At 39.1% G+C, this 22,254-nt stretch overlaps 3 protein-coding genes across 4 annotated transcripts; 2 read left to right on the top strand and 1 right to left on the bottom strand.

Moving 5' to 3' along the window:
* The first annotated feature begins 1,430 nt into the window (after window positions 1-1,430).
* On the top strand, window positions 1,431-2,534 carry s1pr1 (sphingosine-1-phosphate receptor 1). The gene has a single exon (XM_030791778.1). It carries the CDS (start codon window positions 1,431-1,433, stop codon window positions 2,532-2,534), a length of 1,104 nt encoding a protein of 367 aa, XP_030647638.1.
* A 4,695-nt stretch (window positions 2,535-7,229) lies between these two features.
* zbtb37 (zinc finger and BTB domain containing 37) lies at window positions 7,230-11,154 on the top strand. The gene is made up of 4 exons (XM_030791644.1): window positions 7,230-7,672; window positions 7,885-8,877; window positions 9,234-9,333; window positions 10,375-11,154. The coding sequence occupies exons 2-4, from the start codon at window positions 7,913-7,915 to the stop codon at window positions 10,900-10,902; spliced, it is 1,593 nt and encodes a 530-aa protein (XP_030647504.1). The 5' UTR covers window positions 7,230-7,672; window positions 7,885-7,912; the 3' UTR covers window positions 10,903-11,154.
* Window positions 11,155-16,310: 5,156 nt separating this feature from the next.
* serpinc1 (serpin peptidase inhibitor, clade C (antithrombin), member 1) lies at window positions 16,311-19,779 on the bottom strand. Of its 2 annotated transcripts, none has more exons than XM_030791981.1 (8): window positions 19,620-19,779; window positions 18,312-18,687; window positions 17,995-18,210; window positions 17,729-17,866; window positions 17,420-17,638; window positions 17,140-17,314; window positions 16,948-17,012; window positions 16,311-16,614 (listed from the first exon to the last, which is right to left on the bottom strand). In XM_030791981.1, the coding sequence occupies exons 2-8, from the start codon at window positions 18,681-18,683 to the stop codon at window positions 16,435-16,437; spliced, it is 1,365 nt and encodes a 454-aa protein (XP_030647841.1). In that variant the 5' UTR covers window positions 18,684-18,687; window positions 19,620-19,779; the 3' UTR covers window positions 16,311-16,434. The 2 variants fall into 2 exon arrangements, with proteins under 2 accessions (XP_030647841.1, XP_030647842.1); XM_030791982.1 differs by having other exon boundaries at window positions 18,312-18,684.
* Between the last annotated feature and the right edge of the window lie 2,475 nt (window positions 19,780-22,254).

Raw genomic sequence — 22,254 nt, 5'->3', positions numbered from 1 at the left:
AAACCGCAATCAAGATTTACTGATTTACTCTACTCTAGAACTAAGGTCGATTATATGTTGACATCACTGTACAAACAGTTAAACATCTTAATTTTAAGCAACCTCGCATTCTTACGTTTTATATTTTGCGCCCTGTAATCGTGGAATGTGCAAGAATAATGAGCAAATGATGAAAGTGAAGGGGGAGGGGTATCAGTGGGCTGAAATTCATTGGAGCTCACGCTTTTCCCTCTCCAGAAAAGGTTGACTCCTTAGGACACGAGACTACTGTTGGATGCGACGCAAAGAACACTTCTGGCACTTGAGGATATAGCTTAACATTACACACCGGAGATCAGTGGTTAATTTATAATTCAGAAGGTAAGATGAGTTTTTTTGTTATTGTTCTCTGTTTTCCCATTTTTCTTTTCGAACTTTATATTGCGTTTAATTACTTCAAATCTCGCACATTTTGACCCTTTAGTTGGTTCTTGCTGTGTTGCGACATTACTTCGAAAAACATTTGAAACTGTTATCCACTTAACTGCCAACTTTCAGTGGAACGATCATCCACCTGTGCTGTGATAAACAGCTTGATTACAAAAATTCCTGCGGGCTCTACACTGGACGTGCGGATAGTGCGTTTTTAGATGGTTTAAGACAATATATTACAACACATGTCCAGCAACTAAGATCAGGTTGTCCTCCTACATCACATCGGCTATGTTTGGTTAATGAAAAGTATAGTTTTCGAAAAAACAAGAGGTTTTGTTTGGGTCTGGTTTGGATTTTGGAAAATCGCTAAGCGAGGCAAACAAGTTACAAATGTTTTAGCCACAGGCAAGGGGCATTACTCTCCAAATAATCACTTTAAACTTATTTTTAACCAATGACGAATACGATATACAACAGCAATATTTTCCGTCCTCTTGGCTCTGGCATTAAATAGCCGTTGAACAATATTTAATTGTTAATACATAGCCTACTTTACGCTGTGCTCATGACCATATTAAACTTTGCGTCTTTGACTTTTTTTTCAAGAATACAGAGTTGTCAGGTTTCATTTTAGATATACTAAATTCATTCGCCCGCTTATTCTAATCCACACTATGTCGTAGAAGAATACGGTAGAAAAAATAACGTTGCTAAATATGGTCCACTCTGCCTAATATTGTTCTGACTGTATGTGTCCGATAAGGGTGATATGTGTACACTATTTATAATACATACTTTTTACTCATTTCAGTCACTTCATGATGTGGTCCTTGGACATCTCTACTGCATTCTCTCACAATACGGATTTTCACTTGACTTGAGTGATCGCATATGACAAAACATCAAGAGTCCATCGGATAAGAAAATCTGTTGCCCTTGGTCCGCCAGCGCCCCTCAGTGGAATATTAGCTGGATTGCATAAGAGGGGACAAAAATCGCCCGGGCAGCATAGGACCATGGCTGATTCCATGTATTCAGATCTGATAGCCAGACACTACAACTTCACAGGGAAACTGCGAAAGGTTGAGCAGGACCCGGGACTTAAAGCTGACTCTGTGGTTTTCATCATTGTGTGTTGTTTCATCATTTTGGAGAATGTTTTGGTTCTACTCACCATCTGGAGGACCAAGAAGTTCCACAAACCCATGTATTACTTCATTGGGAACTTGGCTCTGTCAGACTTGCTTGCTGGCGTGGTGTACACCGCAAACATACTATTGTCAGGGGCAAACACCTATAAACTGACACCTACACAGTGGTTTTTCAGGGAAGGGAGCATGTTTGTGGCCTTAGCCGCTTCTGTCTTCAGTCTCTTGGCTATTGCCATTGAACGGCACTTAACCATGCTGAAGATGAAGCTGCACAACAATGGCAACACGTGCCGTGTGTTTATGCTTATCAGCACCGTCTGGTTCATCGCGGCCATCCTGGGGGGCCTTCCCATTATGGGATGGAATTGCATCGAAAACATGAACCGCTGCTCCACGGTGTTGCCTCTCTACCACAAAACCTACATTCTGTTCTGTACCACGGTTTTCAGCGTTATCCTCATGGCTATAGTCATCCTCTACGCGCGCATTTACGCACTGGTGCGCACGCGGAGCCGCAAACTGGTTTTCCGTAAGGTGTCCAACGGTCGCAGCAGCAACAAAAGTTCAGAGAAATCTATGGCATTGCTGAAAACTGTGATCATCGTGTTGAGCTGTTTCATCGCCTGCTGGGCTCCACTATTCATCCTCCTGCTGCTTGATGTAGCCTGTGAGATTCGCATGTGTCCCATCCTCTACAAGGCTGAGTGGTTTCTAGCGTTGGCAGTGTTAAATTCCGCCATGAACCCACTGATCTACACGCTGACTAGCAACGAAATGCGCCGCGCTTTTATCAAAATGCTTCTGTGTAACGTGTGCAGTCAGCCAGTGGGCAAGTTTTCTAGACCGATCATCGGCGCAGAATTCAGTCGTAGCAAGTCGGACAACTCTTCTCATCCCAATAAAGAGGAACCTGAATACTCGCCCCGAGAGACCATTGTGTCTTCGGGAAATATCACCTCGTCATCTTAAAAGGGCTTCTTAGCGTTAAATACATTTTCTTCCGTTTGTTTAGTGAATGTATGTGCCTGAATGAGTGCGTAATTTGTGTAAGTGAGTGAATTGCTGTGCATGCGAACGCAACCATGTTGTGTCTCATCAATCTGAAGTGGCTTACTTTTCAGAGGACTTCCTTAAAAGGTATAAAAAAAAAAATACCACTACAAAAGGGCTACAAAGAACAAACTGAGATGAAACTTTTGCCTATACTTGTAAAGAAGCCCATGCCTCAACTGGAAAGTGCTTATGCTATTTTTGATGAATCTCCTCTGTCACATTGGAAGGACTGCCAGCACTGAACTTTTACCAGTTTCAATACAACATGTTGTAGGGAAGCACTTAATATGAAAACTGCAAACTTGATCATTCAGTATTATTCATCAAACCATTCCTCAACCTTGCAGTGAGACGAGCAATGTTTCAATCCAAGGACTATTTAGAACAGCACTTGTTGTAAAAGTGCCCTTTGGGAACAAACATAGGTATTACTTACACTCTCTAAAATGTGTTGATTAAAGAGTGACACTAGTCTTTTTTTTTGTGCGTATTTTTATTGTCTTGTTGAAATAAAAGAAATACAGTCACAAGGTACATGTATTTCTTTGACTTAACAGTATGGTTTAGTGAAAATTCTACCCCTCGATCCAGAATGTATTTTGTAAAACTGTGTTGTTTCACATGTCATCAGACAAACAGTTATTGTTATTGTAGAAAAAAATGAAATGTGCATGTACAGTAGCTGCAAATATTAATTTATCTTTGAAAAAGTAAAATAAACTTGAGGTTACTTGGATGAAGGAGACAATGACTATGTCTTTAAATGATTAATTTTTCTTCTTTTCTCTGTTTCTAGAAGGATAGCTTTACATTTGCAATATGACTTGCTCTAAGAAGAAACGAATTCAGTGATACCTAGTAACAGATACAACCGATAATCATAAGGACAAGCTTTGGGAATCGTAGGGCTAAGTGGACATCCTGATACAGGCTATGAATAGGTCCAGAACCATGTGTCCACATGACCCAGTGTCTGAGCTGAACTCATGGACACACATGCAGATATAACCTAGATGCTGCAGACTTAAAGATACATATGACATTTGCAGCTAGAGCTGAAGCAGTTCTGAGTTAGCATTAGCATTGCTAAATTGTAAGGAAACTTTATCGACGTCTTGAAGCACATGTGCCCGTCTGTGAAAACTCTTTTTTTTCTCTTCAGATAGGATATTAAAACTGTTTTCAGTTCAAAGCAGAATCAGCAGCCCAGTTTGTCTTTGCACGTTGTAACATTTGTTTCAGTGTTCTGAGTTATGTCATTGTTAATAAACATTTGCAATAAAAGACGCTCACATTTGTCTTTCCGTTCTCTTTTGGCTATGAACAAAATGCACGCCCAAAATGAAGACCTATAATGCTCCAGGTTGCAATTAATCATTACATTTCTAATTACTTCGTTGTTTTTTGCAGATGTCCTCGCTGAGACTTTAAAAAATTTAACAGTTTCCTCTTGTCACATTTTCACTCAACATACTCATTAAACATGGAATATGAAAAAAAATCCATAAAATAATTTCTGTCACAGTGACAAAAATATAAACAGCACAGACAGAATACCCGACAGAAAGGACTCGCAAAGGGATATTTTACTGCTATAATTCAATTCCTCACACTGTATATTACTCACCTGTATTAGATGTGAAGCAATGGTTCCAGATCGCTCCTCGTATTGTTAATGAAACAGCTCCACCTACTGGACTGAACTGAGTGTGGCCAAAGAGTAAAAATTGGATGGCCATTCTTCTACTTACAGTTCAGTTTCCATAGTTGGCTGTGTTTCCTTGTTTAATTTTTCTTTGACATTTCCCTCAATTACTTCTCTATCTGCATTTACTTTTGCTGTTGTTTGTGGGTTTCTCTTGCAATACTGCCTAACTGGTGGTTTGAATTAGTGATGAATTTAATCTTATAATGTAATAATATTATTGTATGCTGGATGTGCTGCAGCACTCTGCAACCGAAAATTTCCACATGGGTTTAAAGCATATGGGTTAATATTTAATTTGAGTAAAGGAGCTCTTAGGCTGTTTTTGACAGCAGAAATTTTCAAAAGAATAGCAGAAAGAAAATCCAATGGTCCAAGTGGTTTTTAGTGTCTTTTAATAAAAGAGCATTTTCTGTATAACTGCTTCAGTTGCTGTGTCATGCACATTAACGTTTTAAATCAAATTGTATGACTTTATGGTACACATCTAAGATATACATGTGTATGTATTGTAATAAAAAAAGACAACCATTGTAACTGCTTTTGTAATTTTTTTTTAATTAAGTAGTTGTAAGTTAAAATAATCAGTGACAGATTTACCACCTTTTGAATCTTCAGTCTTTTCTGATCTTTAAGTTACTTTTAGCGTGTAAATAGTATGTGTAAAGATCTACGTCTGAGTTAGTTCAGATTCAATTTCTCTCCACATATATGATTCCTTTTTAAATACTGTTGACCACCCTCCATGCACATTATCTGTTTAAAAGATGGGATTGTCAATGGTCATCTCGACTAATCAAGCATGATATCTCTAAGTTCTTATATTTTGACTGACAGTTTCACTAAACTGTAGAACATATTGATAGTTCATAACACATTCCAATCTGTACTGTGAAATTAAGGGTTTAAAGGGTGATCAGTTTAAATATATTCATGTTAGAACATGTGATTTACTTTTGTCTATTCTTATTATCAGTGTTAATATGCATGATGTCATGCCAGGAGCATTGGTAAGAGATTCGTACAGGATTCCTAACGCTCCAGTGTTGGCTACAGTTGTCCATACAGGGATGGTATGAGTGTATCAGTTCAAAAAGGCAAACAAATGATCTTGATGTGAATTGAGTGTAACCCCTGAGGAATTATTAGGGGACAACCAGCAGGATTCAGAGCTGCCATAAAATATGACTACACCCTGCAAGACACGAATCCCTTAAAAACTGACAAGTTGTGGTGTGTGCTGGTTGTGTTATGAAATTACATGCAATGCCTGCCGAAGACATGCTTGTTCGCACATTTGTTTATCAGTTCGGAGAGAAGCTGTTGATTAAGTGTTAGTTCATAAGTAGTTTTGCTTAATGTTAAAGTGAGAGTGGATTTCAAAGCTCCCTCTACCAGCAGTATCAGTGACATAGTGCACAGGGATAAAGAACATCACCTTAGTAGGTTTCATTAACAATGCATAAAGAACCTCAGTCTTGTGGGTAAGGGCAGTTAGGGTACACAGATGAAGGAAAAGGTATAGTAGCCAGAGGGTTATAGGATCAGAACTCAAACATAACAACTGACTGCTGATGTATTCCTGAGCAAGGCATGTACCTCTATGTTTACTATTGAGGTGTGTATAATTGGTAATGACTTGAAGCTGCTTTGGATAAAACCATCAGTGAAATAAATGACTGAAAATTAAGCAATACCACAAGTGAGTTAGAACTGCTGTGTATTAAAGACAAGGAGGATCCAAAAACAACAGGCTCCAGGACTTAAACCAATATAACACATACGCTTGTGTCATATCTTCTGCATCAATCAGTGTGTGTGTGTGTGTGCGTGCGCTTTTTGTTTTTCTGACAAAACTGGTGAGAATGAACGTTCAAACACGTTTTACCAATTATATGTTTCCCTACTGAGAACCATCAGGTTCACATAACACAATTCAATAGAACACACGCACTGAAAAGCTCAGTCTAGGAAGTGGAAGCAAACTTAAATTTATGACCAATAATAATAATGATGCACTTACTGTAAGTCGCTTTGGTTAAAAGCGCCTGCTTAATACCAGATTGCAAACTGTAATGATAAAGACATTTGTAATGGTACCTGTGAATATTCTTGATAATCAGATTCTTCGATAATTTAAGACCTCCAGCAGTGTTGAGCTTTGGAGCATTACATCTTCATGAAATTGCATAGTTTTTAAATATATACTGCACATACTCAGCTAACTCCGCATTTCATTAGAGGCAACTGTTAATCGAACGTTTGTTACCCATGCCACCCGACTGTTTCGTTTTGTCAACAGCATGTTGAAATAAGACACAGCTTTGTCTGGGAAATAAATACAGAGCACAAAACTACAACCTGATATTCAGAGAGTTTTTAAACTTCACCACAAATCACAAATATTTACAGACAATTTTTAGGTGCAGATCATTGCTCCTAGTACAAGGCACAACAGTAACCTAGTTAAGAGTAATTTTCTTTTCAACTGTCCTCACTAGACGAATGTAAATTAGATGTAGTTCTACAGCTGTTCATTTTAGTTTTAAAATTTGTCTTTACAACTACACCATCTTTCCAATAAATAAGATTTAAAAAATAAAGACGAATACAAAACAATTAATTAAATAAAACTACAGCCAAAAATGCAACCAAACTACCAGTCCCTTGCCCACTATTCTGACTTCATTACGATGCATTATGGGAATAATAGTTCGCTATGGCAGTTTTATCATGACAGTCTCACGTCACCACCCCGCATAGAACAACACTTCCCAGAATACCAAATGTTTCTGTACATTGGCTCATTTTATACATGGGGAGTATGAGAACGGTAAGAGAAATGGACATCTACGACGTATGGGCGACAAGTGAAAGTAATAACAAATGCGTGTTAAATCTAGGAACTTTAATGTGATCTGATAACGGTTTGTTGTCCGACATATTAGACAGTGTATTTTGTCGCGTCCATTTTTTGGCACAATTTGATGAACTGGCAAGGCACCTCCCTGTAGCTACCAACGCCGGGGTGTTTTTCGGGTAGGCTTTGGCTCATCACCGTGCTGCAGTATGTTACAGTAACCGAAAATGGTGCCACGCCGCAGCTGCAGTTGTATAGCTTCATCGGTCATTAGCATATAAAAACATCAACATTTACGCTCATGTTTTGTAGGCAATGTGCACAATTTAGCTATAGTCACAACTAATCTATGCAAGAGAACCTGTCAAGTTCGCTCGTTAAGAAGCTAGCAACTGTTTTGGTGCCGTACTGCAGCTTGTAGCCTTCGCTAAAAGTAACGTTAACAACCGAAAGCCAGAGTGGTGCGGCTCGTCCCAGTGCACTGAAAAGGTACGTGGAATTGAGAAATGTGTCTGATTTCCCCAACCTGTGGTTCCGGCTAGCGTTCAGACAGTGTGGGATAGTTTGAAAAACTTTTCTCATCTTGCAAGTTTGCTCATCTGTTGGTTGTTACACTTGGCCGTATTCGCAATTTGACATATTTATCTATAACGATGTTCCAAAGCCGTGTCTTAGATGTTTTATCTTCTCTTTTTCCACAGTCTGAGTGTTACTGAGAAGACTGTCCGTATGGAGCGATCGGGTAGCATACAACTTGATATCCCGGACTTCAGCAACTCCGTTCTCTCTCACCTGAACCAGCTGCGGATGCAGGGCAGGCTATGCGACATTGTGGTCAACGTCCAGGGCCAGAGCTTTCGCGCCCACAAGGTGGTCCTGGCCGCCAGCTCTCCATATTTCAGGGACCACATGTCACTCAGCGAGATGAGTACAGTGTCCATCTCTGTGATTCGAAACCCCTCTGTGTTCGAGCAGTTGCTCTCCTTTTGCTACACTGGGCGCCTCTGTTTGCAGCTGGCCGACATTATCAGCTACCTGACGGCAGCTAGCTTTCTACAAATGCAGCATATTATTGACCGCTGCACCCAGATTCTGGAGGGAATCCATTTTAAAATTAGCTTAGCGGATATGGAAGAGGAGATAGGGAGTCATCGAGGAGTGGGTCGGACCATAGAATCTGGAAGAGGAGGAGCAGGAGTTATAGGAGGTCCACGCTCTCTCAGCCCAAGACACAGCAGTCCCAGGCTGATTGGTCCCCATGGTAACACTGGAGGAGTGATTGACATGCGGGATGTGAGGGAAGTCCGTGAGGTTAGTCCACCAGGAGAGTCCATGAGCCCTCAGATTGTGGAGCATAGCGGGCTAGGTTCCGAAGGGGTAGCGTCAGGGAAGGAACCCATTCTGCGCATCAACCGGGCTGGACAGTGGTACGTGGAGACCGGGCCGGAGCCGGAGAGAGGAGCCGAGGAACCCGTACGAGTGGTGGATGGGCTTCGGATCAAGACGGAGAGGTTAGAGGAGTGGATGGGGGCGGAAACACAGGCGTCCGCAGAGGAGGGGAGCGGGGCAGAGGAGGGGCCTACTATGGTGATTGACACCTCAGGTCGTAGCACGCTCATACAGGAGGGCTTCGTCACCGGAGCTTCTGGAACCAAGAGCTCCCAGCCCTCAAGCAGCTTCAGTGAGACAGAAAGGTGTGCGGAAGTTACTAGAAGTTCAAGAATAGTAATTACTACATTTAAAGTCTGAGTCATTAGTCTTGCCCCTCTGAATCCCTCCATCAACAGAAAAAGTTGTTTGTTTTCTTGCTTTCTAAAGAAACAGTTTTTGACCCTCCCAAAGAGGTATGGGATATGTGGGCTTGTGCTCTTAAGCTCTAATTAAACACCACTGTTTCTTATCATTATGGTCCTAAGGTGCATTCAATAAGCTGGAAATGAAATTAATTTTGGGCAAGAATGAAAAGCCTACAGAATGGTAGTTTTCAGATAGGCAGATTAGCTAGTTAAGGTTGATTGGCTACATTGAGTATATTGTCTCTGTTTGTCAGGTTCAGCCCGACAGGCAGCGTGGTTGTGATAGCAGAGCGACAGAGAGCCAAGAGTGAGTCTCCAGGGAGAGTAGATGATCAGAGACATCCCACCTCACAGGTAAGATTACACACACACACACCCTCCAACGTACGTCACAGATACAGTAAATCACACTCCGCCTCTCTTGGGCTGAACTAGAGCGGGGAACCACATTGTTGTTTTTTGCTTGCACTCTGAGTTATGTTTTGTATTGGTGTAGTGTTCATTTGCATATTAATATAAATACGCTTTCATTGGATGGTTGTTTGATGCGTTCTAATGGTATTACTAACTGAGTTTTGACATGTTTGCATTATCACCTTTAGCTGACTATGCGGTTGTATGGAGTCACACTATCCTCAGGAGCCTGTGAGCAAGGGTTTAATGCCAAAATCGCTCAAACAAGTAGTGTCACTGCAAACTGTAACCCAAGTTTGCATTGTAAGTTTCCATTTAACAGTTTAAAATCAATATATAATACTACTGTTGGTCTCCAATTTTTAATGGACTTTTATCCACACAAATGTGTTGCAACTCTAGTAAACATATGCTTAACAAATAGATTGTTTTCAGAGTGTTCACTCTATGGCATGATCTGTGTGGGGAGACTGTAGTTTTACCGGTCTATGTGTTTTTCTGTGAGATGTCAAAATATACAGCCTGCTGCGCTTCGGATTGGCATGTGATGACTTGATTGGCTTGAAAATTTTGGAGTGGAAAATTCATTCAATGCAGGCTCCTGTGGCACAAACATACTCTCATTGCCTCCAGCTGTTTTTTTTTATTTAACTTATGGGTAGAAGCAGTCTGCGAGTCTAATATAGAATGCATTGTGCTTGCTTTATATTATAGGCAGGGTGAGTAGTGTTCAGTTGTTGTTTTCAGCCAAACGTAAATTACATTAAGTGTCCCTAAGCAAATGAACTGGATGTAAGACACGCTGGTTCTTCCTCATTTGACCTGACAACTTGTAAACTAAAACTTTAGTGTTTCACTTCCTCCTCTGTATCCACACGTGGTCAGATTTCTCAAAAAGAGGATGTTTACATTCCAGGAACTTGTAAACACAAATGAAGTGTTGCGTTAGTCGTAGAACTTAACGCTGAATTCCCTCCGCAGGGGGAAGAGCAGGCGGTGTTTGACATGGGCGGGTATGAGGAATACCTGCGTGAACAGGTAGGTGATCGCTGGTTCCGTTATAACCCGCGACTCACCTGCATCTACTGCTGCAAGTCTTTCAACCAGAAGGGCAGCCTGGACCGCCACATGCGGCTTCACATGGGCATCACCCCGTTCGTGTGCCGCATCTGCGGCAAAAAGTACACACGCAAGGACCAGCTGGAGTACCACATCCGCAAGCACACGGGCAACAAGCCTTTCCACTGCCACGTCTGCGGAAAAAGCTTCCCCTTCCAGGCCATACTCAACCAACACTTCCGCAAGAACCATCCGGGCTGCGCTCCTCAGGAGGTGTCCCTCAGCGCCTCCCCGGAGACCACCACCGTCACCTCCCGCGGAGGCCAAAACGAGGATGAGTCGCCCACTCAGGAGGAGGCAGCGGAAGGGAACGGTGGCGGAAGCGGTGGAGGAGGGTCGTCTTTTGGAGAAGGAGTCCAGGCCTCTGTCTCTACGACGGGGCCTGATTGAAAGGTGGGGAATCGCAGGTGCGTCGAAGGGGGTTGCGGAGGGCATTGGGGCGCAGGGCGGGAAAAGCAGGGATCCCTGGAGCGCTCTCGGTCACCTGCTTTCCTGCTGACCACATATAAAACCTGAATGAGAGAAAGAGAAAGTGGAGCGGCGACGCAGATGTTGGATGTTTTGTTGACATTTCCCCGCCCCGGGTGTTGGCTACTGGTAACGCTGCTGTTTGTGGGGGATGGATGGGAAAAGGGAGGATCTGCTCAGATCTACTTTGGCTGATTACTAAACGGATGGATGTCATTTTTTTAACCCTCTTTTTTAAAAAAAAATCCTAGCAAACATGAAATGTAAACAAAAACAAACAAACAAACAAAAATGCCACAAACAATTTACGAAGAGACATTTGTATGACATAGCTATTTATAAATGGTATTTCTGCTTTAAACCGCATCTACCTTCACCATACAGACTGGGAAATAACAAAATGAAGATTTATCACACTCCAACAACCTCACATACCACTGGATGCAGTGATTTGTTTTTAATTTGCCTTTCCTGTCTTTTATATTTGTTACAGTTTTGTTTTTTTGGGTTTTTTTTTTTTTTGTTTTTAAATATTTTTGTATTACTTACAGTAGAGCTACAGAATTCAGGTCAAAACAAAAACGTTTCAAAATAAGTTATAATTTGGTCACATTGTGTTTAAAATTGCCAAATTTCTCTGTGCCAGTTGTTGAATTACAAACATAAGAGAACGGAAGTTCTCTGTTGCTTTGCCTTGAGACAATCTTAAGAATTTAAATCTGGGTTTAAGATGCTTCAGCTGCAATATCCCAGAGATTAGATGAATAGGAGAACAGGTTGAGTCTTGTAGAGCTCCTCAGGTCATCTGAAGCATCAGATTCTTCATGTATTCGTTTGATACTATGTGCCAATCTGGCCTATCATAAACTGTACAAAAACATACACATAATTGAAAAAGGTCTGTGTAATGAATTATGAAAAAACCTGACTATATTTTACCTGACAGGTATAGAGAACAATGCCTTGGGACTCAGTGATTCTATGATATCAATTGAAATGCTCACATAATATTGGCACGCTCTAAAAAAGGAAGTTGTACACAAGGAATTCGTAAATGATTGTTCGCATGTTGAACGTCTCCTTCAATGCCTTTTTTCCGATTTCAGAAAAAAAAAAAACACAGCTGCTGAAAATTAGCGAATTTTTCAGTAATATAGAAAACAGGAAAGTCTTCAACCTCAGATAAGCTACAAAAACAGCTCCGTTACCTCTCACACATCACTACGCAATACAGATCTGTACCACGCAGATTGGCAGATGCACTCAGCTGATTATCTGGTTTGTTTTGGTTTTTTTCTTTTTCTTTTCTTTTCATTATTTTCTTCTTTTGATATGTTTTAACTACTACTTCTTTTTTTTTTTTTTTTTTAACATATATGTATGTAACTGATTTGTTCAAGGAAGGCTTCATTAAGTCTTTTTGAATGCGTTATATTGCTCTCTCAGTGTACCGTCTTCTGGACTGTTAGAGCGGGGGGGGGGGGTCACGTTGTTTTTCGAGGGTTAATCCCTTGTCCTTTTTTTTCGCAGCATGTCCAAGAACGTCAAGGATGTTTTGGGGAAGGGAGGGGGTCGGGGGTCGGGGAGGCAAAGATATGAACCAAAAGCAGGACTCAGAAATGGCCATCGGTGGCTGTGGATGGGGAAAAAAAAAAACAAAAAACGAACTGACTTCTGTACTGAGAAGTGCTGAAATGCCACGGAACGATTGAGATTATTGTTTCCCATCATCAGATGAAAGGCACTTTACCTCCAGGTCAAGTGTTTTGTTTTGTCTTTCTTTCTTTCTGTCTGTCTTTTTTTTTTTTTTTCATTTTGCTGATGGGAAAATGTTTAAGCTGGTGCTATGATATGAATCAATAGGTAAAAGGCTCATGGTAACCAAAGGATCAGAAATGTACTGTAGAGCGTCTTATTCTTCCCACAAATGGGAAAAAAAACCCGAGAGAGATTCCATCAGGCACTTAAGGGAGAGAGAGAGAGAGAAACTTTTTTTTAAAAGGATATTTGTATAGCTATAAGTAGGTCACTTATGCATATTTAAACAAATTTGTATTTGTACAAACTATAAAGAGACAGTATCTATATAATGATAAAAAAAAATTAAGAATGCTTTGGTAGAGCAGCAAAATAAGAAAAAAAAAAAGCTGTCAATCAGTAGTTGATTTTTACTGAGCTGTGAATCACACATGGATGTGTTTTGTTTTGTTCTGTTCTGTTCTGTTTTGTTTTGTTTTGGGTTTTTTTTCTATGAATGGGTGAATGCAAGTGAAATACAGCTACTGATATTTCCAGAGTTTTCTCAGAACTCACTTAGTATCAATACAGGTCAGAACTTTTTACTGCTACACACCTCAGTCCACAAAGGTCAACAGGTCAATATTTACAAATATCAGGAAACCTCAAACTCTCGTTTTTATGTTTACTCTTTTTACTCAGCTCTTCTTATCTGGAACATCTCTGGATTAAGCTTTTACAGGTCTTTCAGATAGTTATATTTCACAAATGCAGCAAAAAAAAAGAAAAGAAAAAAAAAAGTAACATTTCCTTTAATGTAAATAATACCACAAAAGCAGGAACAATGGAACACTATTATAGAATTGTGTAATTTCTGTGTATAAGTCATGAGTCCATGACAGCATGCTGACCATGTCTTGTAAGGTGTTTGTTTTTGTTTTTGTTTTTGTTTGTTCCAATTTCCAGAGTAACTTCACGAATACACCTTTTAAGATTGTTAAAGTCAAGAGAGTTTTGTCAGAAATCCAACATCATAATCATAGTCTGATATATTCTCGAAGGAAAAAAAAAAAAAAAACCCACACATTTAGAAGAGTTTTTGTTTGTGGTCCTCATGCATATGTTACAACTGGCCTTGTGTGCAGGACCCAGGCATATATTGTGAATGCTGTCTGGAATGAGGTGGTTGGGGTTTTTTCGTCATGCATATCTCTGTTTGGGGGAATGGAGTCTGTCAGTCATGGATTTGTGCGGATGGATCTAGCCAGGGATCTGTGTCCGTGTATGAAATGAGTCATTCCATTCACTGTACAGCACAGTTTTTTAGTGTTAAAAAAAAAAAGATCAGATTTTTTGGGGGGGAATAATAACTTTGTCAAGCAGATTTCCCATCTTGCATATCTGTCCGGTCTGGTTTTCTCTGTATTTGAGTGGACAAAAAACCATTATACTTTATCTTTTTTTTTTCTTTTTTTTTTAAATTATTTTAGTAAAAATGATTTTAGATTTTCTGCTCTAAAAGCTTTAATTCCACATCAGATGAGAAAAAAATTATTGTTACAGTGTAAATACGGTTATTCAAATTGTGTCAATACTCAACAACAGACGCTGACTGAACAAGCTGTCTGTGTTTAAAACAGGTAGAACAGTCACGATAAAACCTGCAAATACTAAACCATATGAACACTGTACAGCCCTAAATGTAAACCAGACTTCCAAATCCCTCAATATTTACTCAGAACATTTCAGATCAGAAGAGTGGGATTCGTACACGCCTTCAGTCAAAAAGAGGAAGAACTTACAGTTTTCATCTTTCGGGTAAAATCTCTTTGCATGCCCCAGCAAATTAGTCATGGCATCGTCACAGCCTGCAATCGAAGTTCTAGCCCCCAATGTGCGGAGTATGTATCAGGGGTACTGTGTCCATTCAGTAGAGAAATACAGTTCCCAGCATGCTCTGAGTGAGAGGGATATGGAAATAATGCTCTAAATTACAAATCAAAGCATTATGATGAATATGGCTTTGCTCCGTTTATTATGGCAACTGCAGAAGAGGCCTAAGATTGACTGCTTGAGAACATAGGTGATATTGTTTTAAAGGATTATTGGAGGGGGGGGGGCAAAGGTAAGCTTACCACAGAACATAATATAATGCTGATGTATGCTAATATGATTTAAGAGATTTGATTTTAAAACGGAGTTGAATAGTGCTTTGATACTCCACAGCAATTCCATTTTCCTCAGACTGCAGTAAATTTTTCTGCAAAACTGTTTAGTATTTGTCTGAAAGCTGAAAACTGTTTAGTACTTCTATGAAACACTGAATATCAGTGCTAAACAATGCTTTGCTCTAACATGGCTTGTCAAAGATTGATGAAAGACAATTTGTTTGGAAGTATCTAACAAACACCGGAATTCAAAGAAAATCCACAGCGACAGTTTAAATGTGTGAAACAAACCTGTGTTGCAACAGCTAAAAAAATGAAAAGAAGTTGTCCTGGTTGATTTCTTTCTTCAATACTGGATTAGTTTGTGTTGTAAATGAAATTCTGTGCATTTTCACAGTGTCATTACAAAAGAATGTTAAACTTCAGTCCAACTGTTACATGTCAATATACACATTTGTCTTCGTTCAAAATTGTGATGGCCAAACACCCTTTTTTAATTAAGAATTTTTAAGTCATTTGATTTTGCACCAGTATATGCCAAAATATTGACATTTACCATTAATCTTACTCTTGTCAATCTTGCTGAAGCAATATAGCTTGTAAAATGATTTCTGTGTGTGTCTTGTCAGAACATGATCACTTTACTTTAAACCTTATCTTCAAAAACAAGTTCTATATTTTTCTTCTTACTCTTCTGTGTTTTTTTTTCTTTCTTAAACACAAGATTGCATATGTTCAAATAGATATTTTATGGAGAAATTTTAATTACATATTAGGATGATTGACATTAGTTACTCATTAGTGATTAAACTGTAAGCCAAAATATTTATTGAAATTACAGATGTATTGTTTCAGAGGGGTCAAGACAAAACTGTGTCTTATCAAAAGAAATTATATATATATATATATAAAACTATTGGAAGTTAATAAATTGATAACGGTTTCTATTCCGTTCCAGAGGATACTTTTATTTTACCCATTTAATGGTAAAGGTACAGATTTAGGTGTGAAGTCATAATTTGTTAGATTGATGGCATTTACTTTATGATAATGTGAATAGTTTCACAACAAACCACTATGTCTTTTTCCACCCCGCCATTAGCAGATAGTGTCATCATGTCCATTCTCCTACTGAAGCACTTTAAGTGTTACTGTGAAGGATTTGTTGTTTTGCTCTATTAATGTTGAATTATAAAAAAGCCCAGACTGTGTGATACTGCTAAACCCAAAATTTCTAATAAACCTGTTTTATCCTTGCATTCTGTCAACATATTTTATTTGAAATAGCTGCTGATCATTTTTGATCACTTTTTTTCAGGAATAATTTGATTATTTGAAGTGATTTTTTTTTCTCGTAAACAATATAAAATATGCTACCTGATGACGCGTCTCTCATTTCAATATACAACTGCAGACAACTATTAACACGCTTGATGTTGAACTCTTTATTTCATTATTCTGAATGGGGAAGTGAGCAAACTTGGTAGTATCATCCAATCAGTAGATGAGGTATTTGCTCTGTCTTTCTCTCTCTCCAGGCTGTCTTTCATTAGCTGCTCTCGCAGGGGTTGGAGACACGGCCGGTGAAGATCATGGCGTTGATGGTGGATTCTCGGATGAGCAGGAGGAAAGGCCGATTGGCTATAAAATTCTCCCGGTTAAAGTTAAAGGAACGACCGAGTGCCACCACAGCTGTGGCTGCTGCAGCCTCACTGCCCTCTTCATTCACCTGCCGAACGATTTTTTTTCCCATAATGTTTTATCCAGCTTCAGAATCACCAAAATAATGTATTTACACTACCATGGCAATGATTGTAAAACAGAACAAAAATCTAAATAGGATAACTGTTACAGTAGATGATCATTTTATCTTACTGCTTTTTAGTACTTAATTTACTTAATTTTACTTAATTTTTATCCGCAAATATTAACAAATTTCAGTTTATGTATCCACATACCAATAAACACAACTGTTGCCATGGTAAGGAAAAATTCTAGCTGAACTTTACGAAGTAATTAAAAAAGGCCACTAAGACTATTTTCCTAGCATTGAATCCCATACCTCTAGGAAGGCTTTATGGAAGGCGTCTGAGATGAAGAGCCCATTTCCGTCATCAGCGACCATACCTGAAATGCATTGGTTCAAAAACACAAAAGTCATATAGCTGCAACACACACGGTGTAGCTTAAGAACTGGATCATAATGAATGGTCACGTTTACTGTAAATTAAAAAAAAAAAGCAACCAGTCATACCCGGGAGACTGGCCCGTTCTGGGCTGAAGAGGTCCTCAAGTCCCATAGCCTGCAGCTTCTCTTTCAGACTGAAGCTGTCCTCAATGCGGAAGCGTGGGATTTGCACTGCCACTGTAGTCTCCTTCATAGCATCCAACCACCCGGTGAGTTTGTTCAGGTCCAGATTGGCTTCCACCTCGATGCAAAAACGTAAGACAACAGAACACATGTTAATGCTGGAAGACCACCTCAGCATGCAGCTGCGCACGACTTTGGATGACGTGTTGCATTAAATACGTACCTCAGACAGGGGGGTTTCATCAGTGGGTAGGATTAGGACCATAGTTATGTCTTCCCCTCTGTAGGGCATCTCTAACACTTTGACTTTGTCCTCGGGAAATCGGCCGTACTTGAATTTGGTCTCCTGGTACATCATGGGCACCTGGCATTTCTGACTCTCACTAATGTGAAAGCTTAACGGCAAGACATCTTGCTTATCAAATTTATTTTTCCACTGACCCTGTAACAATGCAAATAACAAACATTTTCTATTGGCACATAAGGGGTTAAACTAAATGAAACTTCTGACTTCCATTCTTCCTCTCCTCACCTTAAAATAGATGGTGTTGACCAAAACCAAGATAGTGGTGGAGTCTATTGAGCCCTGTGGCAAAGTGTCCTTTATTCTGTTCTCTGTTTTGTCAGAAATCCATTCATTGATAGTCATGCGTGACAATTCTGGCTTCTCCTGAAAGAGGGAACCAAGACTGGATTTGAAGACAATGAGTTAGATTTAAAAAAAAAAAAGAGGAAGAAGAAAAAAAGTTGGCCACAGATCATTTAATTAGAAAGAGTATATGCATTAAAGAGAATGACCTGAAAATTTAGAGGCATCAGTTTAGCCCCATACACGAGTTCACTGATATTCTGATAGGTTTCGTTGAAATACAAAGACTTTTCTCCAAACAGACGATTAGCTGAGACCAGTTCTGTGGTCTTGTCTTTCTTGCGATACAGGCGACAGTTGAGCTTCGCAAAGAAAAAATGAACCTGGTCTGAGGTTTTCTCTTTTATTGTGTCAAACTCAAAAACCTACAGAGGAGAAAAGAAACCAAAATTAAGACACAGTTTGGACACTTGATGAGATAGAGAAAGAGGGTAATTATTAACATATGCCTGATTTGACAGCTTACTTTCATGAGCTGTTCCAGTGTAGTGTTACATGCTCCCAGCTTTGTCATGGCAAAGGCTGTGGAGATACTGATTGGAGACATAAAAATGTTTTCCTCCTGTTTCTTTCCCTGAGCGAGCTGCTTGAAGAGGGAGAGGGCAAAGCGACTGTTGGCTTTAGACAGTTCCCACACCCGAGGGTTCGTGGCCTCTGGAATCTTCTCAGGTTTTTCTGTTGGAGCTGACACATCTTCATCAGGTTCGGGGCTGCGATAGACACACATGGGCCCCAAGGGTAGGTCTTTTGGCTTGGCATTGCAGATATCGTGGGCTGCCTGGACTGTGGAGAGCAGGAAGAGGAGTCCCAAAGACCACACACACCCTGAAAACTTCATCCTGCTGAGGACAGAGAGCTTTACAATTCAGTGGTCCAGGACTCACGAGTGAGCATGGCTCACTGCTCATTTTGTTACCCCACAGAAAAAAAGAGGAGAAGTATAGATTCACCTGGAGGCAAAAATCTCAACGATTCTGTCATCTTGAAAGAAATGTTTACCTTTACCACGTTCCAGATTTAACCAGTAGCATATTTGTTATTGAAGAAATGTATTCTGGACCAAAAACGTTGTTGTTCTGACATTTATAGAAACGTAATAATCTTGATTCCTACAGAGAAGAGAAGCATGATGTCTTGGCAAGCTTGGGTGCCCAAACACAAGTCATTAGCTGTGATAGTTCACCTCCAACTGGCTATGAGCAGGTTTTGAAACAAAAAGCTCTGTTCACATGGTGGGAGAAAGAAATCAATTTTAACAGCATTATTTAATGTTTATGACCTCCAATAGCTCACTGAATTTTTTGACTCCCTGGCTTTGTCAGTTCTAAATGTTGGTCATGTCTAAAACTTAATGGGGAAAGACAAAGCCTAAAATCATGCAAGAGCATTCTTACGACTAAAAGAGAGAATGTAATATGTAAATGTTTTTTAAAATGTATTTTGATAACCTGAAGAAATTTATTTTGGGGTTGATTAAATCAACCTTTTAAAGCCTTTTTTGGTTCCTACAGGTTATCAGAGCAAAGCCAGTTTTCGGTTGAGTTTCTATTCATGGCAATATGACACTCGTGTAATTAAAAAGGAAGAACAGTAAAAGACAATAGAAGAGTCCATTAAGTACACAAACGCTTTTGCTTGCCTATATAACAGATGTTATAAAGGTGTTGCCAAGGGGGAGGGGGTTAGTAACAAACAGTAAACAAAGCTATCTTTTGATAAATCTATTTACCTGTATGTTATAAAGATAACATGAGAATGGAAAAATTCCCCTCACCTGCAGTAGTTTTAAATCCTTTCAAATGCCCTGGTGTCAGACTATGTTAAAGCAGAGCTGAGGCAGTGGTTTAAGACACAGGCTCCTCTTGCTATGGCCAGGGTCAGTACCCTGCCGAACGACGCAGGTACTAAACACAGGAGAATTTACTCAGCTCAACCTTTGAGCTATTGATTAGTTCTGCTTTAACTGCTCTGTCATAGGGCTACAGTTTGTGAATTCTTACAAGAATTTGTTTAGTAATGCCTGTGATCGGTTTATTGAGTTAGACAAAGTACTACCTGGAGACAAGGACTCTTTAAATGGCCCTTATTTGACAGTAAAAGATCACCTCACTGAGTGGGAATATATGTGGCCCACCGTCATGAGACGGTTATGCAATAAATGTGTGATCATGTGCTTCAAAGACACTGATGAAAGATGGGGGTATGTGTATTAAATGCGTGTGTGAGGGTGTGTGTGTGTGTGAAAGAATAAAAAGCAAGCTGTTATTCACAATATTATTTAATCACAGTCCCTGCCAGTATAGAATCACTGCTGCACATAAGTTACATTTTGAATTTTTTTCACATTTCCTGTTTTTTCAATATTTAAATTTAACCCAAACTTCCAGTTAGTTAACTCCTCCGTTCTAAAAAAAAAAAAAAAAAGAAAAAAAGAAAAAAAGAAAAAGAAATTGTAGTATACAAAAATGCAATCCAATTTTCACACAGTGAATTCTTTTACAAAGAAAAAATGATAACAGCTACATCCACATTGGAGAAATATAATTCTAAACATTCCTTAATGGAGTATAATATAAAACAAACATTTTTGTAAATTCATACTGAAGATAAATGTGTACCTTAATTTAAGCAATCTTTTACTAGACAACTTGGGGAGTAATCATCAAAAGCAATTACTTTCCCAAAAGCTAGGAATTACATTAAAAAAAAACAAAACAAAAAAAAAACAACAAAAAAAAAACAACCCACACAACACAATGCAAGAACAGCCCCATCTTATAATAAAGAAGAAAAAAATAATATTGTGAGTGCAAAGCCATGAGCAAGTTCAGCGTAAACAAGAGAAAAAAAGAGAAATGAGGTGGACAACACTCCCATTGGGACACACCAGCTCTCTCTCACATACACACATACATATACATACACACTACTCAGTGTTCACACAGACGTTCCTACAGCTACAAGCTAAAACACCAGTGCCTGTGAATGGGTGCAGTTTCACACTACTGCCTTTTACACTATGCATACTGTTCACTCACAACTAGTCAAAAGGAGGAACTGACATTTTTCACTGATCTGACAACTGAGATCACACGCCTCCCCCCCTCCCCCCCTCACCCATACACCTCCACACACATCCTCCAATTATTATGAAAACAGAATGTATGAATCATTTCTTGAAAATGGAACGACTAATGAGACTTCACTTCCCTGAACTGCTTCAGGCACAAAAAGCCCAAGAACAAATGTTTTTTTTTTTGTTTTTAATAAAACCATCTCTTTTCTTCACATTCACAGTACGCTAAACTATGTTTTGTCATTTTAGTTGACAATCTCCTACGTAATCCGATAATTAAGTTAAATCAAGGTGTGAATGTCAGCATTTATTATCATCTTCTACTATTAAGAAATAATAATAATAATAATAATAATAATAATAATAATAATAATAATAATAATAAAAGATTCTGTGTAAGTGAATCTTTTCAATGGAGAATAAATGTATAAATAAGACGACTGACTTTTTTTTTTTTTTCTCCCAGCAGTGGGTAAACATTTCGGTTCCCTTTTTGTCTTACGTTTCCCCCAGTGACCAGAGAAAACCCTTCAACTTCCATGTTGCTTTGCAACAATATGTATGTAAATAGTACGTGAGGAAAAATGCACTGACTCATTAAACTTGACTCTTTAAACTTGACTCTTTAAACGTATTCTTCCAAAAAGTAAGCGAATGGAGCCCTTTTTACATGTGATAAACTGGTTCAGCTTGGCATTTTTCATCAGCAGGGTCAAACCTTCAGACAGAGTCGGAATCAATAATTATATCGATGGCTTCAGATGGGAGCGGCGAGAACCCCCCAAGCTGTTTTCCCAATGCTGATCTGCATCATCGTTGTCCATTAACCAGAAAAACCAAAACAAAACTCTTTATCCAATAATCATCACTCAGTGTCTGAATAACAGATTTCAAATGATAAAGAATATGCTCATGTTCTTTCCCCCTTCTCAGATAAGTTGCGATAAGAATCTAAACCTCTAAAAAAAAAAAAAAAGAAAGAAAAAAAAATCAAAACACGGATTGAGTAATGACACAAGCACAGAACAAGTCAACAAATTTTAAACATTTCCTCTAAAAAACAAACAAACGAAAGAAAGAAAAAAAAAAAAAAAACAGTTTGTAAGCACAGACACGCACCGGCTGAGTAAACAAAAGTTACAAATTCTGGCACTGAACTCCTTTGTCTCAGAAAGGATAAGTGGTACTTAAGTTGGCAATCTGTTGATTGAAGAAACTATTGCAGTACAGATTTGTAGAGATCATTTAATATAAATGCAGACTCTGGATACATGGACTGAACAGTTGTACATTTAAAGTACTTTGGACATGGCCTTACACCCAAAGCTTGGAC

Source organism: Chanos chanos, chromosome 14 (assembly GCF_902362185.1).
Source record: "Chanos chanos chromosome 14, fChaCha1.1, whole genome shotgun sequence".
NCBI classification, from domain to species: Eukaryota; Metazoa; Chordata; class Actinopteri; order Gonorynchiformes; family Chanidae; genus Chanos; species Chanos chanos.
Note: the sequence above shows the minus strand (reverse complement) of the source record. Positions and strands in the feature narration are given on the sequence as shown.